This window comes from Podarcis pityusensis (genome assembly GCF_964106645.2).
Source record: "Podarcis pityusensis genome assembly, chromosome: 6".
Classification (NCBI taxonomy): domain Eukaryota; kingdom Metazoa; phylum Chordata; class Lepidosauria; order Squamata; family Lacertidae; genus Podarcis; species Podarcis pityusensis.
The window spans coordinates 56,098,170-56,115,978 of record NC_138030.1 but is presented as its reverse complement, the minus strand read 5'-3'; the positions used below and the strand labels follow the sequence as shown (position 1 = coordinate 56,115,978).

The 17,809-nt window shown below is 39.6% G+C and overlaps 1 protein-coding gene across 6 annotated transcripts in view; it reads right to left on the bottom strand.

Annotated features, from left to right (window-relative positions):
* OSBPL9 (oxysterol binding protein like 9) overlaps nucleotides 1–17,809 on the bottom strand; it is a 61,183-nt gene that overhangs the window by 1,722 nt on the left and 41,652 nt on the right. For 4 of the 6 annotated variants that reach the window (XM_081010829.1, XM_081010825.1, XM_081010828.1 and 1 more), the window contains 13 exons: nucleotides 15,395–15,433; nucleotides 9,296–9,389; nucleotides 8,150–8,254; nucleotides 7,409–7,568; nucleotides 5,936–6,048; nucleotides 5,417–5,535; nucleotides 4,235–4,320; nucleotides 3,473–3,647; nucleotides 1,807–1,891; nucleotides 1,513–1,623; nucleotides 576–639; nucleotides 343–483; nucleotides 77–155 (listed from right to left, as the gene is read on the bottom strand). In XM_081010829.1, coding sequence (XP_080866955.1) covers nucleotides 77–155; nucleotides 343–483; nucleotides 576–639; nucleotides 1,513–1,623; nucleotides 1,807–1,891; nucleotides 3,473–3,647; nucleotides 4,235–4,320; nucleotides 5,417–5,535; nucleotides 5,936–6,048; nucleotides 7,409–7,568; nucleotides 8,150–8,254; nucleotides 9,296–9,389; nucleotides 15,395–15,433 — 1,371 coding nt within the window. The remainder of the gene's footprint in view (nucleotides 1–76; nucleotides 156–342; nucleotides 484–575; nucleotides 640–1,512; nucleotides 1,624–1,806; nucleotides 1,892–3,472; nucleotides 3,648–4,234; nucleotides 4,321–5,416; nucleotides 5,536–5,935; nucleotides 6,049–7,408; nucleotides 7,569–8,149; nucleotides 8,255–9,295; nucleotides 9,390–15,394; nucleotides 15,434–17,809) is intronic. The other 2 variants (XM_081010830.1, XM_081010826.1) reach the window with 1 other exon arrangement.

Genomic DNA, 17,809 nt, shown 5'->3' with positions numbered 1-17,809 from the left:
GGATAATCAGTATTTTCTTTGAGTGCCACTAGTCTAGCCTACTGATTTAAACAAAACAGAAAAAGGGATGATTTACCCCAGTTGCATGTTTGGCATACATGACACCATTCCATTCTCCTTCAACTGAACAGAAAGATTTCTTGTCATTAGGAGAACTAAAAGAAAAGATAAAAAACAGGATCCATCACTACTAATAGTATTCATAATTATAAAACAAGATGAGTACCTGTCCAAAGCACTGGCTTAAGCTGCCAGTAGCTCTACTTCCTGTCTTGTGTCTTATTCTCTTGCTACCAGAAGTATGAAATGAGTTTGTTGCTTAAAACCCCTGAATATACTTACAAGATTTCTGCTGTAACTCTGTGCTTTTTCCCACCATAGAAAGGTTTCGTGTGGAAGATTATGGTAGCATTATAGCCTGTCTTGGAGCAGCTAATGTTGCATTCTCCTCCCAGCTCTATCCATGGCACTGTGAGAATAGATCTGTCAAGGTAACAGAAGATGCCCTTAAAGAGTTAGGAAAAGAAACATTTGCTATCATACAGTAAATTGCCGAAAAGTGTGAAGTCGCTTACCTCCCGTAACCATTGGGGAATGTTAGAATATAGTGCTCGTCATAATCTAGGCATGATACACACCCTGCAAGAGAATAGGGCATTTTGAGAATAAGACAGTATTTTCATATGAAATAAGATGACAAAGGACCACAGAAGAATAAAAATGCCATGAAAATCTTGGCTGCAAGTTATTTTCCGTTGAAGAACTAAGCCAATGGAACCAGAAAAGAGAACCTATGCTCCTGCCCCTTGAAATGTTTTGGGCATTTCACAGTTCCCTCTCGCACCACCTTTGTAGTCCTTAATTTATGATAGCATAATGAAAAGAAACGGCAGCATATCTGAATCTTTAATCATTGTTCTCTGAATTCTCCCCCCCCCCGAAGGTCCAATAAATCTATTTCCTGTTTGCCCCATTACTTTTTGCTCTGCTGCCATGTTTTAAGAACAAACATACAAGACAGTGCAACAAATAAACAGCCATACATTCAGTATTATCGATTGCAGCAGCTGCACTCTATGAGGTCTGGGCAGACGACTTTCTGATCCCTGCAGCCCAGGTGGTTCCCTTCCCCCTTAAAACTGGAAATGGGGATCTTCTACAGATAATACACATGCTGAATTATGTGCCCCATAGTTAATGCCAGTCATATTGTGACTTCAGTTCTCTTGGGTCAGTTGATGCCTTGTGGACTTAAAGCCAAAAATACATGGCATCAGGATGGGCTGGAGCCTTTGCAAACATTGCTGCAGGCAATCAGTATACAGTGAGACCTTTTTTATAATGAAAAGCAAGACCCAAAGGATTCTGTATTGGTTTGTGGCTACTGCTGTGATTGCCACCAGCCTTCAATGAGAAATGTTATCCAGCATGAAAAAATAATTCATCAAATACTTTCTCATAAATACATTAATTTAGAGAATCAGGAAGTAGATGCACATTTCTGTGACATACCTTGGCCTATATTATGAACGCCAATAGACATTCCCAGGAACTTTGACTTAGTCCAGATGTGGGCATTGAACTGTATTTTCTTGCTAGAGCATTCTGCATAAAATGCTGAAACTTAAGGACAGAAAGAAATGGTAAACGATAAAGCAATAAATTCAGGCTAAAACACCTGCAAAGCACAAATTGATATTTATTATTTACTTCCCAAGTAAAAAATCAGCAGCAAAGCCCAACACTGACTAAACACCAGCATTAAAACAGAGGTTTTAAAAATCTGCAATAGGCTTCTTCACTTACTTGGAGGATGGTGAGAAACTTGTTCCGCTACAAACGTTACACTGTTTTGAGTAACCCATGGAAGTGGTCCATCTGCCAGAGTTTCCTAGAAAGACGTATTCCAATGTTACATGATATACAGTCTTTTTAACACGTATACCGAGGTATTCAGATGTGTTCCCTACCTAAATCTTCCAAGGAAGCACAGAATAAAGGGTAAAATACACAAGGGCACAATGTATGCTATTACCTAGGATGTGCATGATTTGTATGCCTAGGAAGAGACTGCGAAATAAATCTGGGAACACAGTATGACTTGCACAGTAGAGGAAGTGCACTACAGCATGATGTGTAGACATCACATGGATATGGTCTATGTAATCAGCATCTATGTGTATGACAAGAGAGGCAGGCCTGAGCATTCCAGGTCAAATACCATGTGTGGTGTGGGAAATGTCTGCATAGGATTAGAAGGCATCATTCAGTGGTGGACAAACTTTGTTCCACAAAATTTACTCTCAGATTAGATGCACCAACTAGGAAAAGTCATTGCATTTGCCCACATATAAAGTATCATTTAGAAAATGTGCTCTCCCCTAAAATGAACAATGTGAAGCAAACTAGTCTGGAAAGGCCCTCAATGCTATCTACAAGTCCCCCATGTATTAGACAAGGATGATGATCAAGTCAAATAAGTGGTCCCAGATGGAAGGGAAGAAAAACAAACCCATTGTAAGAGCTAGCTCACATTATCACCAAAGCCATAATAATAATAATAATAATAATAATAATAATAATAATAAAATATATATTTTTATTTATACCCTGCCCTCCCGGGCCAGAGCCAGGCTCAGGGCGGCTGTCACCAATAAAATTACAATAAAACATAATGGGGGGGAACCAGTTTATTAAAATACGGGTTAAAATACAATTTAAAATGCAGCCTCATTTTAATAGTAGCCCATAAATCAAAAACATAAGGATCAGACTGAGTCCAAACCAAAGGCCAGGCGGAACAGCTCTGTCTTGCATGCCCTGCGGAAAGATGTCAAGTCCCGCAGGGCCCTAGTCTCTTATGACAGAGCGTTCCACCAAGTCGGGGCCAGTACTGAACCACTGTGCGGCTTGGGACCTCCAAAGTGTTGTTATTTGTGGACCTTAAGGTCCTCCATGGGGCATACCAGGAGAGGCGGTCCCGTAGGTACGAGGGTCCTAGGCCGCATAGGTCAATAAAGTATGATGTAACTCTGGGAGCCCTAGATTCAAATATTCACTCAACCATGAAGCTCAGTGGGTAACCACGGGCCAGTCACTATTCTATCTCACAGGGTTGTGAGGATAACATGGGAGGGGGGAAAACATGTATGTAGTCTAGAGCTGCCTGGAGGAAACGTGGAATATAACTAACAAATACATGAACTAAATGCTAGACAAATTACTTAGAAATATATCCTGAGAAAGTGATCAGAAGACAGATGGCACAGTATGAGACAGAATGAGGTCTGACGCTGAATAAGAAAAATTAAATTTCTCAAGCTCTGGGTTGTTCAAGGCACCTTGAACTTAAAAATGGTGAACTGTCCCTTCCTCTCAACAAAATGGAAATGAGAATTAAAGCTCCTATGAAATGGCTGAGATTAAAAAAAGTTGCATTTTGTAAACAAGCTGTTAAGTAATTTTTACTAACCGTAGTTTCTTCTTGTTCCACACTTGGCAGCACCCAGTGACACCGGAATATTTCTCCCAGGATGGGATTGTAAGGCTTTTTAGCAACAGACCCTTTTCTTCCTGCATGGAAAGCTGAGAGGTACCACTTTACCACCTGAACCATTCGGTCCTTTGGATCTTTTTGGTCACTGATACTAGAGAAGACATAATAGGATAACAAAAGATATTTTTTTAAAAAATTGAAACCACAAAAAAGTTATTCAAGATGTTTAAAACCGAGCTGAGAGAAAAAAATCTAACTGATGGTTTAGCTACACATAAAAGACCTTACCATTCCTACCTGTAAGATAAAATGCTTTACCAGCAATGTAAAACTAGCTGCCCAGTTTCAGTCCCAATACAGTGGTACCTCGGGTTACATACGCTTCAGGTTACAGACTCCACTAACCCAGAAATAGTACCTCGGGTTAAGAACTTTGCTTCAGGATGAGAACAGAAATCGTGCAGCGGCGGCACAGCGGCAGCAGGAGGCCCCATTAGCTAAAGTGGTGCTTCAGGTTAAGAACAGTTTCAGGTTAAGAACAGACCTCCAGAACGAATTAAGTACTTAACCGGAGGTACGACTGTATTGCTAGAGGCAGCTGGATCTGCCTAACAAGTAGGCAGCAAATCATGTATATGTTCAAATTAGATCATGGTCCTTAGACAAAAATGCATCCACTGAAGTGGAGCTTGCACTACTGCAGATATATAAGCTGTATGAAAACAAAATTGAGAATACCTTACAAATAAGTCTGGATGTGCAAAGAAGTCTGCATACATTTCTAAAAGTGATCTTCTTTCCAAAATAAAAGTTGGAAGAACCACCTGAGGGAAGAAACACACAAGACTCTTAAGCATTTCATTATCTAAAAAACACTTAAGTCTTAACGCTGCTCAAAACTGCTTAAACATAATTTGACATTTGTAAGGGTCAGCACTTACTACTGGTACCACACTTCGTTAAAAAGCAGATGGTCCTTTCCACTAAGCTTTCCAGTACAGGATTATTATTATTATTTTACACAATACATCCAAGAAACTTTAAAAGGAGGGACATAATATACTTCTGGTTTGTGATCAGCCTATTGCAAAAGAAGGAACCTATTATGTGCCCAATATTGTTTATTAAAAGAACAGCCCAGAATGTTGAGCATGGGGGATAATCCAAAACAGAAACCACATTGGAAACTCTATTCATTTCATGTGTTTGGAGATGTGAGAAATCACTACTCATCTCAGTTTAAAGGCAATAAATAATGAACATGATGCTCAATCGGGCATGATTTGCTCTTCAGTATGTATTGGTAAGCCAGCCAGGTAACTGGCTTAGCATTACTAAAAAACCAGCACTCACCATGAGCAGAAACCAAGGCTTGCTCCTTGTAATTTTTGAATTTCGTATTAAAATTCTTTACTTATTACTTGTGAGTTTTTTTAAGACTACGACTTACTATCACATGTGAATGAGATCAATAAAAAACCGTAAGATTAAGTCTCCATGAAATCAAGTTCAATGCTCCAGTCAAATTAATTTCAATGAGACTGAAACAGCCCTAACATTAAATGCTGAAGCAACTAGGGCTGTTCTATGGCACGCTCCCCCTAAAGTCAGGAGCCCTTAGGAGAGGAAGAGCTTTGGGCTGCAGTGTGGACAGCACATCTTGTGCAAATATCATTGTAAGAGTGCAGCAACTAGATGCCACCCTGTGTTGAATTTGAGCATGTAACGATCCATGCCATTGAAGAGATTACTTACAAACAAGTTTGTGCAGGTTTAACACATGCAGATTCAACAATCATAATTAGGATTTGGGATAGAGGAGATGCAAAATTGATTTATTTGATGACGGAATACTCTTGCACTCAAAGCAATTAAAGCCACTAACTGCTCAAACTCCATGAACCTCCTTTTGACTCTTACCTTGGTTAAGTCCATTCCTAACCTAACTTGTGACAAAAGATGCATGATAACGCTCTTGTGTTCTTCCACAGACTCTCCTTCATTATCGTCATCTCTATCGTCGAGGGGATCAAACAGATCTGTAATAATAAACTGCATTCAACACATGCTTTACTGAAGAAGTAGAAAACATTCAAATAATTAAAATCTAATTAAGGGGTGGGGAACCTGTTTGCCTTAATTTCATGCGTGTGAGAGAAAATGAGGAAGAAGGCGGCAGAAAGAGGGAGAGAAAACAAGGGCTCTGGGCCCAAGTGGGGGAAGGTTCCCCACACCTTATCTAATACGCCAAGATAGGCAAACATTGTTTTTCCGCCTTCACAATAGCACAGATATTGAAAGCAAGCATGCAGATAAAGATTGATTTATCCTCGCTACTTAGCATAGAGAAGAAAAAGGAGTCTTTTGTAGTATCTATACATGCTGCAATTTGTAGCAAAGTGCTGTTGGGGTCCTGGATGGTTTGTGAGCTTCTCTTACCAGCATCATTTGTCCCATTAGACATGGAAGAATTGAGGGACTCTGTTGTGTCTGGGCGCTTCATACTACTTCCTGTGCTGCTACGAGTTAGGATTGCCCCAGGCCCTGAAGAGCTACAGAAAGATACAAAGCATTTTAGACCTTTACAAACACGATAAGGATGTGAAGAACTCCCACACTTGGGGAATGGCTGATAAACAGTAAATTCCAGGGCAGATAAAGAGCAGCTTTAAGGTATGGAAAAGAGATCAAAGGAAGGCCAATAGTTCACTTTCATTTAGCATTTTAAAAGATTTAAGGACTGTAGCCAGAGGTTAAGCTTCCAAGAGTCTGCTGACCCACAAGAGAGGCTTTTCAGGGAACACAGGTGGTTGGAGTGGGTAGAAAAGGAAACCTCTGTTGTGTTCAGCAGCCTTCCACTTCCTTAACTTATAAATAAAAGTTATTTACATATATTATCAGAATTTACCCGCCATTACTCTATGTTGTTGGTCACTCTGACAGGCAGGTCAACTGCCTGACATCACAGTGGCCCAACTACAAAGGAAAAAAACTGGAGCACACTCAAAGTGCACTGATTCTTTCCTTACAAGGAAAATACCTGCAGTGGGAGTTGTACTTTGTGCTGATTGGAACCCCTACTTTTGGCAGGGACGCCCTCAGGAGTTCCCAAGTGGAACCAATCCCAGTGAAGCCTGTATTTGTCACCAAATTTAAAGGGCACCAAATCAAAACTCTGCCTGCCAGCAGCACTCTTAAGACTCTCAACTGGTTCCTTTGCAGCTTTGTTTTTGCCAGCCATTACATTTGACATCAGGTGTGGGAGGAACTGTTGAGCAAATCAGGACACCCGCCAGGCCAAATTAGGCCTGTATATGGTGGGTCAGATTTAGAAGAGTTTAAAGGCTAGATGGCTAAGGGCAACTCACTACTTAGTTGATGGCTGAGGTCTATGAACTGAGGAACACCTCTGTGCACCACACAGCAGCTCATGAATAAAACGTCAATTTCCATTAGTTTCTATAAGAATTTGTGCAATTTTCATATCCACGCAGGGCATAATGTTGGCACATTATAGTTGCTTCATTCACAGTATGAATTTTTAAAATTGGAATTGTTCTTAATTTGTATTTTTAAGAAAGTGAGAAAGTGGAGTAATAATCTTGGGTTAGATCCAACACAGTTTGATCTGTTGCCCACTTGTACAATAAAGCTTATCTTTCCTTTCTTGCTCCCCTGCACCCTCTTAAAATCTGCTCTGGGGGGTCTGGGGATCCTGTGGAACAGATTTTGAGGGCGCAGAGGGAGCTGCAGGAGTGAGGTAAGAAACCTGTTGTGCAAGCAGAAGGACATCACTGAGCACTGCCCACTGTCCTAATGATTTCTGCTACATGCATGGAATGTGGTCAGTATATGTACCGACTTTGACAGTTCTCAAGGGAAAACAGTGTTCGTGGGCTTCCCATTACTTACTCCAAACATCTCTTTGGGGATGAGCTGCTTTGATAGAATTCATCAGCATCATAAAATTCATCTTCACTGCTGGAGTAAGAGAAATCTGGAACTGTATTTGGAGAAATATTGGCATGGCTCGGAGAAGTTAAACTGCTGCTAGGTGCTGACTGGCCACTTCCTGTAACGATTATGAGTATAAATGTAAAAAAACCCAGTTTGTTGTTTTCAAACAGAACATAAGTAGCTGAACTTTTATTAGCTCAGGAAGTACGAGATCAATAATGATTTATAAATAGATCTAAACACAGTATCTTTTAAAAAAGTAACGACAACAATCAAAGGAATGGAAGAGACCTGTAACAGAGGTGATTGGATGTAAGGCATGTCTCTCCCAACCAGCACACACCAACCAGCATTCCTGATTGGTGCAGGTTGGGGCGGATAGGAGTTCGAGTCCAGCAATGTCTGGAGGGCACCAGGTTAGCCACTTTGGTCTAGAACATCACCAGGGTTTTATTCCATCCACTTGGAAATAGTGGGAGCCTATGAAATCACCAATAAAGCATGTGCATCATGAAAAGGGGTACCATTCAAATCCTGATGTTGCGGTACTACAACACCCATCTGTTCCAGAGAGAATGGCCAATGGTCAGAAAGGATGGGGGTTGTACTCCAGCAACATCTGGAGGTCCACAGGCGCCCCACTCCCACCAAACTGTGAGAGTGTATTTTGAAACAAGATAAGAATTTGTGCTATACCTGTACTATTTGGTGTTGGAGTCTGGTGACTTCCAATTAATGCTATAACTGGTCCAACTGCCAAGGATGAAGGTCGCTGCTCTGATTTGCAAAGCTGGGTTGGTTCTAAAAGTTATTACAAAGTGACAAGTGAAATGGTGTAAGCAAAAATCCTGACGTATTCATGGCATCATCCTAGGCACAGAATGTATTCTGCTGTTCTACTCTCCATGTGGGAAGATGAAGGCTCACTGCTCTTCCACATTCCTAGTTTAGTTGAGTATCTTTAATGCAAAGAACAGGCAATGAAGATAGGGAATGCAAACCACACTACTATGTGAACTGATTATAAAAACACCACTTGTAAAAAGAAATCATTTAATTTGAGTACAAGAGGAAAGAGTCAAATATATTTCAGCACAGAGAATAAAGTTAGCTCATTTACAAAGCAACAGCACAGTACAGCATAAATAGCTTATAAGCTACATCCTTTATGCAACCACTTTCAATGAATACAGTGGTACCTTGGTTCCCGAACGCCACAAACCAATGTTCTGGTTTGCGAACATTTTTCAGAAGCCGAACGTCTGACACGGCTTCCGATTTGAGTGCAGGAAGCTCCTGCAGCCAATCGGAAGCCGTGCCTTGGTTTTTGAACCGTTTTGGGGGTCGGACTAAGTTTGAGAACCAAGGTACCACTGTATATGCATTCTACTGGGGTGGTTGTCCTTGCCAGCTCCACTCAACAACCCCACATACCTGCCAACTCCCCCTCCTGCACACCTGACCAAACCTTCCTCCCTTTACACTTCAACTATCCCTTCACCGCTTGCCCCAAGCCCCATCCTCTTTTAAAGGGGTGGTGCTTAGCCAAACTGCTTCGTGGAGCATCTCCCCTCCCTCATTAAACAGCTCCCTTGGGTCACCTGCCACCCACACTGCTAGCCTGTCTGCATGCTGTTCATCATGCTGGAATTGGTGTGGCGGCAGCCTAACTTTTTTATGCATGTATGTAAGAAATAAAGGGATGCGGGGGGAGTGGGAGAAAGTGCATATAAAATAAATCACATTTGAGCTGAAAGAGGGTATCCACTATTAATACTAAACATTACATTTTCATAAGTTTCAGAAACAAACATTTCCACAAGTAGTTTACAAATACTATACCTGAAGGTAAGACAGTTTGGGTAGGCATTGCGCTGATCACTGAAGATTCCAATAGACTAGGTTGATATATTGCATCAACAGGATTAATAGTGCTCTACGACACAAAAAACAAATTAAACCTTTTTTGAGAACCACAGCGGTGTGTGCTCCGTGCAGGAACTTTATTAATGCAATAGCAAATTCCTGAGAGAAATGCAAAGTGACAGAAGTACAGCAAATGTTCTCCAAGCATTAGTGGTCTGTACAGAATAGTAGTAGCAAGTTGAAAGTGAATTTAGTTAAGTGTAAATATAAATACTCTATCATAAAACCCAGGAGTCCCAGCTTTAATTTTTAACGTACTGATGTGATAGCAACCCTAAAAGATGACAGACGATCTAGAGATTGTGGTTTACTCCTGCTTTCAGAGAAGATATTCAACAATTCCAGAAGTACTACTGAACATGGTGCCATAAGAATTTGTCAAGAATCTTGAACAGGAGTCACTATGAATATGTTTTGTGACTCAGAGATTTCATTCTTCTCCTTTGCAGTTTGAGGGGAAGCATAATACATTGTCTGATCTTGTTTCACACTAGTTCATTCTACGTTGAGACACAGTTCCGTTTATCTTTCCACCTTCAATTTTCTTTTTCAGAAAAGCAATTGTCCCTTTAATAATACCCCTTAAGACCTCTTCACACACTACCACACTTGCCAGATTCTGATGCAGGACTGATGTCACTTTGATCAGGACAGGAAATTAACAGAGTGTATCAACTGTCCCTATTTTAAAGGGGAAAAGACTATAAAACTTTCAGCAAGTTGAAAAATTGATGAAACTGAAAATTTCCAGTATATGGTGGGCTAGGTATTCATGTTAGGGTTGCCACACATCCGGAATTTCCCAGACATAGCTGGTATTTGGCCCTATTAAACAGCGCCCGGGCAGAAATTGCTGGAATGTCTGGGAAAATCCAGACATATGGCAGCCTATGTTGGAAATAGGAGATTTTGGCAAATTTCATTAAAAAGAGCTCGAAGCCTCTCTGTTTATTTAGATTTGGGGGTGGGGGAGAACAACGCAACTTCAGCAAAAACAACAAAAAAAGCTTAACAACTTTTTTGTCTGGATTTTCACTTTTTGAAATATGGCAATCCTATCATATGTGTGTGCCCTCATTATACATGTAACATCTACTAGGATAGATCTGCTTCAAAGAATAGAAAAATGAAAGCAGTTGGGTATATGATGTGTACGGATGTGTGGCTCTGGTCACATGTTATGTGGTACAAGTGAAGGCATGCAAAGATCCACCATACTAAACAAACTGCAAGTGACGCCTTTGGGAAACAGCTGACTTTTCATTTTGTTCAAACTCTGTCAGCAGAGTTCTAAATGTGTGGGTTAAATACAACTGAAATCACCTTTACTGATATTTAAAAACTAAGCCTAAAACAATCCTGGCATTTGCAGAGCACACGGTCAGAAATAAAACAAGGTAAGGCTAGAGCAGTCAGCAACCTGAAAACTCAGCAGACAACCCAATCTGATAAGATCCATTTAAATCCAGATATTGTACAAGATTTCATATCAAAGAAAGATAAACCTAGAAAAACAGTAACTCAGAAGATTAGACAGAGACTAAACCAAACATGAGCTTCTTTCTGGAAAAGTAGGACAGCAACAAAAATAATGAGGAGTTCTTGAAGATATGAAGAGAAGGGAAGCATTTGAGGGTAGTACAAGCAGATAAGTTTTTCCTTTGCAAATGATTAGCAAGTGTTAGCTGGCTTTCTGCACACACATTGAAGGACTGTTGTGATAATATATGGGAACAACTCAAAACTTGAGAAATACAGTAACTTCAGGGGCAAGAAATGTTTCTTGCAGCAAGTAATCTCTTCCTGCTTTTAAAATGGCAACAATGGCTAAACTTTGGAATTAGCTTCCTGTGGAGGAAGAACTAGATATGGAACAGCTTTAAATCTATGCAGCACAATAAATTTAAGCAACAGTAAAGGAGGGCATCTAATACAATCAATCTACTGATGGATGGAATCTGCCAGTGGAATGAGAAGCGAGACAATCTTCAGCAATCTCCCTCCCTTCCAGCCTTCTAAATCTGCTCTGGGCGATGGGGGGGGGGCCTCCCTCTCCTATTCTGTGAATGGATTCCTTTCATCAGTTGGTGAACAGTATTGGATACCACCCTAAATACTGGACAAGACAAAATTGCTGTCGGTAAATGAAATTAATTAGAGTTTATCTTGTTCATTGCCATTTTTAACTATTATAAAATAGCATTTGACTCTAATTTTAAATGTACTGAGGTTGTTTGGAAACTGACTTTATACAATACAATTTGCTGTCAAAGATGAATGTTTGTTATGCCTCTTACTTCCAACATATTGGAATGGTCTCCTTGATATTTTGCCCAGATCCTCACTATTCTAAAGCTGTTCTAAAATGGTGGTGGCCCTCCAGTTGTTGGACTCCAACTCCCCTCTATCCTGCCTAACACGGCCAATGGTGAGGGCTGATGGAAGTTTGAGGTCAACAACATATGGAGGGTCACAGCTTGCCCACTCCTATTCTAAAGACTTTTATGGATCTTTGAGAATAATGCTTTACTGTTCAGTGTCAAAATGAGTTGTGTTTAAAAGTCAGTATTATTAATTCTACAAACACAAAAATCATGCCAGTTGAGAGAATGGGTGTGATCTAACTACCACGGCATTAGGTATAATTACGAGCACGGTTAGTTACTAATATTTTTCCCCATAGCGAAGGTGAAATCTTGGTCCTCTCCTCCCTCTCTAATAAATACTATCTCTAGTTAATCTCAGAAGAGTATTTGTGAATGGTGTGCCTGAAGAACAGCAGTAAGGACAAAACAGTTGGGACAAAGCACTGGGAAATTCTGGAATACTAATTCCTTAGTCCTTGTACCAAACACTACGTAATGTCAATGCAAAGGCTTTTATTCCATAGTCGTCAAATCTAGTCAAGGTTTTGAAAGACATTATCAAAACCTGGTGATAATTTATCAGAGAATGTTGACAGACTTTCAGACATCTGAAGTGATGACACCAAAATATTCATTTTCAGGCATTTCAGTTTCATTCACCTCAGTTCCTTATTACATTATGATTATATTGGTATACCAGAGAATCTGTACTTGAGGGAAAAAGGCTAGTCAGATTGTTACAGAACTAAAGAATCATGCATTTTACTATGCGTACAATCAGGAAACAAGTTTTCAAAATTAAAACTACAATAGATAATTAGGAGGCTATCATACTGAAAAAAAAATCAAGCTAATTCAACCCTGCAAATATCACGGTATGTTTTAAAAACATGGATACTCTTAATGCATTTTAAATTACAATATACTCATCTGAAAGTAATTTCAGACAAGTTAGAAGCACTATTGGCTGGAGTTTTAAGGACAACGGACCAGATATTCGGCTTGTTCTGGATAGAGTTGAACTCCTCAAATAGCATTATAGCTTTTCAACTTACATGTTAGATTATTGGAATTTGCTTTACATAGCACTGCCCCTTGAGATAATTGGGAGCTTCAATTGGTCAGAAACAGTGAGGGTTCTGATGGGAGCTGTCCATTTTAGATCACATTGCACCTATCCTCTACCAACTTCACCAATTTGCGTCAAGTTTCAAATCAATGTGCAACCTATTATCTTCAGAGCCCTAAATGGTTTAGAACCAGAATCTCTCAGGAAAGTCGTTTCCCTATTCCCAATATGAACCTGTACAGGACGCTCACTCTACTTTAGAGGGCCTCACGCAGGTTCTGATTCTGTCTGAGATGAAGTTGGATACATGCGAGAGCGCCCTTTCAGTCACAGCACCCAGGATGTGGAAAGGCCTCTGAAAAATGCTTGGCCTCTTGACTGTCTGTTTTCAGGTAGGAGTTAGCAGACCTTTTTAGAACTGCAATTTTATCACATACTTTGCTGCCGTCTGGGTTCTTTAGTTTTAGGTTATCACTGTGTTTTGTATTATACTACTATTTTATGAAAGCAACTTGTACACTTGTCTAAAAAGGAAGACCGTAAGTGAACAACAATAATCAACACGTTTCTACATTTCACCACAAGGCAGCTTTGTGTATTTTACTGGTCATATTTAATAGTTATAACAGTGTTGTGTCAAACTAGCTTTATTGGGAGGTTCTTGGTTGAAGGTTTTTCATGAGCTGGTTCCCCCAAGTCAGAGGGGGAAGGCTCTTACAAGTTGTTAAATATATTGTACCAGGGAAAACTGTAGAAACAGAAAAGATAGCTAAATTAAGCCTACAGATGCAAAGTTTAACAAGTCTTTTTCAGCATTTTATATGGATGATTGTTACACCTTTGGATGTTATGCTGTACTGTATATTTATATATAGTACTTGGATTTTCTTCTCTCTAAAGTTGTTGTGTTTATTGTACCTGGATTTTTTTCTTATGTAAACTGCTTCGAGATATATTGATAACAATCTATAAATGGCTTAAATAAATTAAGGCTTCTAGGATTTCAAGTCAAATGTTTTCTCCAGGTAAACTAAATGAAACTGGACCATTCAATGTTGATGTTTTAGAAATAACTTGTTCATGTTAAGGACATTCAATCCTTTCTACAAGCTCTTCAGTGTTATTTTTAAAAGGTGTGTGTTATGCTATGTTGATTTCAAGCTTATAGGAAATAACATCTTGTGTTCCATGTGATTGAAAAGCTTTCATTTAATTATAAACTCTGCAAAGTCTTCACAGTCAGCCTCCTATTAATCTACAAGCAACACCAATTAAAACACTAGAAAAGTAGAAGATTAACACATTGTGTATCTAAGGGTTCAAGCAAAAACAGATAAACATGACCGGAAATATTTTGAATTGTAATACAGTACAAGTAAGTTTGAGAACTGGTAGGAGCTCAGTACTGTTTAAATTGTAAACTCAAGAGGACTAAGGCCTTGTTTATTATGCTCATCACAAGAAATCCTGGCAATCGAGTTCCTTAACTGCAGATCTGCCATTCCTGAGTAATTACTATACCTCTTAAAACTGCATTCTCCATTGCTCCCAGAATGCTGCAGTGTTTAGAAGTTATTTATAATCTATTGATTTGATGCTATGCACCCACATCTTATTTTCAAACTTGTTGTAGCAGAAAGGAAGAACTTGCTTTGAATTTCCACATTTATAAGACATAATCTCCTTTGAGACCATTAATGAATGCATATGAACTCATACAGTTAAAGGCTATCCTTAAACTTTGCAAACTAGTTCACCAACTTTATTTATAGGGGAATTCTCACTGTGACTGCCTTGTGATTCACTAGTGATATCATATACAGTATATAGAAGGTACTTTATATTCCCAACTTTATGGCATGATGAGGGTTTTCTTAAAAACAGACCTACACTTACCCTACCAGACTGCAGTTACACTCTTGTCTCATGGGGTCCAGCACTACTTTGTTTCCTGTAGTTCTAAGGGTCTTAAAATGTGTTTTTAAGTTTCAGCAACGAGGGAAATGGGCCATGAAAAAAGGTCCCAACTATTTATTAAAATGTAGGGTCAACTAGAAAATAAGAAAAACAAGCTACTTCACATAACTGTTCTGCTCTTGTTTAAGCTAAAATGCCAATGTAAGTTCCTACCAATTTACAAACACTCAGAATCAGGAAAATGTATACAAATGGAAGACAGAAGTAAAGTTACATGAAGTATATACAACAAAGCAACGTGACAGAAACTTCTAGCATGTATTTCAAAAGCAGTATTATAAAGAAATGTTATTCTGAAAGCACGTGCATTTCAGGTACAAGAAGAGTGACCAAGTTATCATCCCAGTTTTTCCCCATTGCGGGTTTAAATTTGCTTCATTAATAAGAAATAGTGGTGATAAAAGCGAAGCTGGAATTTAATATTCTTAATTGTGATTTTTGAAGCTTAAGGAAAGTGACAACATATTGAGGAGACACCAGAAGATGTGACTAAGAAAAAGAATGTCAAAATTGAATGGAAGTTCAAGCCCCTGTGGCCACATGACTGCAGCTTTAACGTTCTGCCGAAATAAAGGGAGATTGAAAGATTAGATTTAAACTTACTATAAGTCCATCTGCGTGCTTCTCCTCATTACTTTGGTCCTTAAGGAAAAATGTTACAAATATTAACATATCATTTTTTTACTAGATGGCATGTCTTTGCTTATATGAGAATAATTGTTTCTCTCCGGAATTTTTTACTAGATGTTCTGAAAGTGAAATGTTTCTGAAGGAAAAGAAACTGATTAACCATTAGAAACCTTGCACTTTATAAGCCATGGGTATCATCTTACAATAGCTAGCTATGTTTGCTATCATCTGAAGATAATAAAGGCTAACATATCAATACTGAAAAGCGCTTTCTGTCAGGTGAATATAACACTGAAGAGGCATGCTGCTATGTATCTACCAGTTCTATTTATTACCAAGTATCATGAAGAGGCCTGCACAAATGCTTAGACACTTGCAAGATATTTCTGTGACATGCAAGGTATTTCTGTGACATGCTCCTTGATGTTTTGGAAACTATCACCTGGAAAAAATTACAAGTCACTTAAAAGAAAAGCACAATAGTGAAGGGTTTATTTGGCCATGACAAAATGCCTCAGTACCAGTTAAATAAACCCCTCACAGGTTTTATCTCTGTGGTCTAGAGTAAGTGTAATGCTAGCCAACCCTTCAAAAATGGTTAAGGGATTAGGTATAGGCTGTAGGATCATGTATTTTCCCTTCTTTCAGGTGCAAGGTTCCATCCTACTCCTCAGCTGTACCTTAGCTGTGAATGAATTGTCATTCATCTTACATTCAAACTGCATCTCCCTATACAGTACAAGTAATCCGTAGTTAACCAGAGTACACCAACATTTAGCAGATTTTCCTTTTATGAAGTCTAGGATTCTCCTCGATACAAACAATGAATCAGACAAAACAAAATTATCCTGCCCTTCTTCCAATGAACTCAAGGTGGAGTCCAAGGTTGTCTTTTCCCACCCCGTATTAGTTTCATGGGCTGAACCTTGTTGGGCTGAGTATGCACCACTGGCCAAAGGTCACACGGTAAGCTTCATGGTTGGGGGAGGGATTGAACATGGTTTAACTGAGGAAGTGCCAATCAGAAATATCAGCTGGAAATTACTTCAAAATTTCATCACTGAGTAGGTACCAAAAGAGCACAGTGAAGGGACCTACTTCCCTGATGTCACTAGGCAGTGAGTCCCAAAGTATAGCTGCTCCCACACTAGAAGATTGCATATTATGTGGCACCTTTAACAGTGCCCGTTCTGGGGATCAAAGCAGCTGAGTGGGCACACATGGGGCAAGATGAAGCTGCAAGTAAAGTGGTACCAAGCTGCTAAAGGCTTTACAGACTAACAGTAACACCTTGAACTTGGCCTGGTAGCAAACCGGCAGCCAGTGCAGATCTCTGAGTAGAGATGTTACATGCTGAAAGGGTCTCACTCCTGGCAGCAACCGTGTTGCAACATTCCTCACGAACTGTAGGCTTTTGGATTAAGCACAAGGGAAACCCCACACAGAGTGTACTGCAGTCATCCAATCTTGGAAGTCATCAGTGGCTAAACTACCGTGGTCAAGCTCTCGTGGTCCAGGAACAGCCATAGCTGTAGCACCAGTCACAGCTGGTAAAAGACTCTTCTAGCCACAGATGATACCTGGGCCTCCAGGGACAGAGCTGGATACAGAAACAGCTCTAAACAATGGCAGTATATCAAAAGCCATACTGAAGACTATACGGTAACAGAAGAATGCTGGGAACCAATCATAACATGCATTAACAACTTTATTGGGACTGTAATTAAATGATGAATATTAGTATTTTATTTAATACTTAAACACGGAATCATAGAGTTGGAAGGGACCCCAAGGGCCATTTAGTTCAGTCCCCTGCAATGCAGGGATTTCAGCTAAAGCATCCATGACAGATGGCCATCCAACCTGTGTTTAAAAACCTCCAAGGAAAGAGTGTCCACCACCGCTAGTGGGAGTCTGTTCCAATGCTGAACAACTCTTACTGTCAGAAAGTTTTCCCAAATGTTTAATTGGAACCTCCTTCCTTGCAACTTGAGTCCTATCCTCCAGAGCAGGAGAAAAAAAGCAGGCTCCCTCTTCCATGTGACAGCCCTTAAGATAACTGCAGATGGCTATCATATCTCCTAATCTGTGGCATATGCATAGACTTGAGAGATGAGAGTTCCTAATCAGATTATTCTAAAAGAATATATGTAATTTTTAATGTTGAAAACTTAATTAATTAAAGTCATTAAAATAATATACAAACTCCGTGGTGGAGTACAGCCAATCATCCATTGTAGAATCCACAGAATGGAAACAAGATCCAATGCATAATCATGTAATGACAAAGGCAATTACACTAATCCCAAATATTCATTGAAACATGCACACACATATATTAAATGCACAGTGATCATGCTCTATGCTCTTTTTTTGTGGACCAGGGAC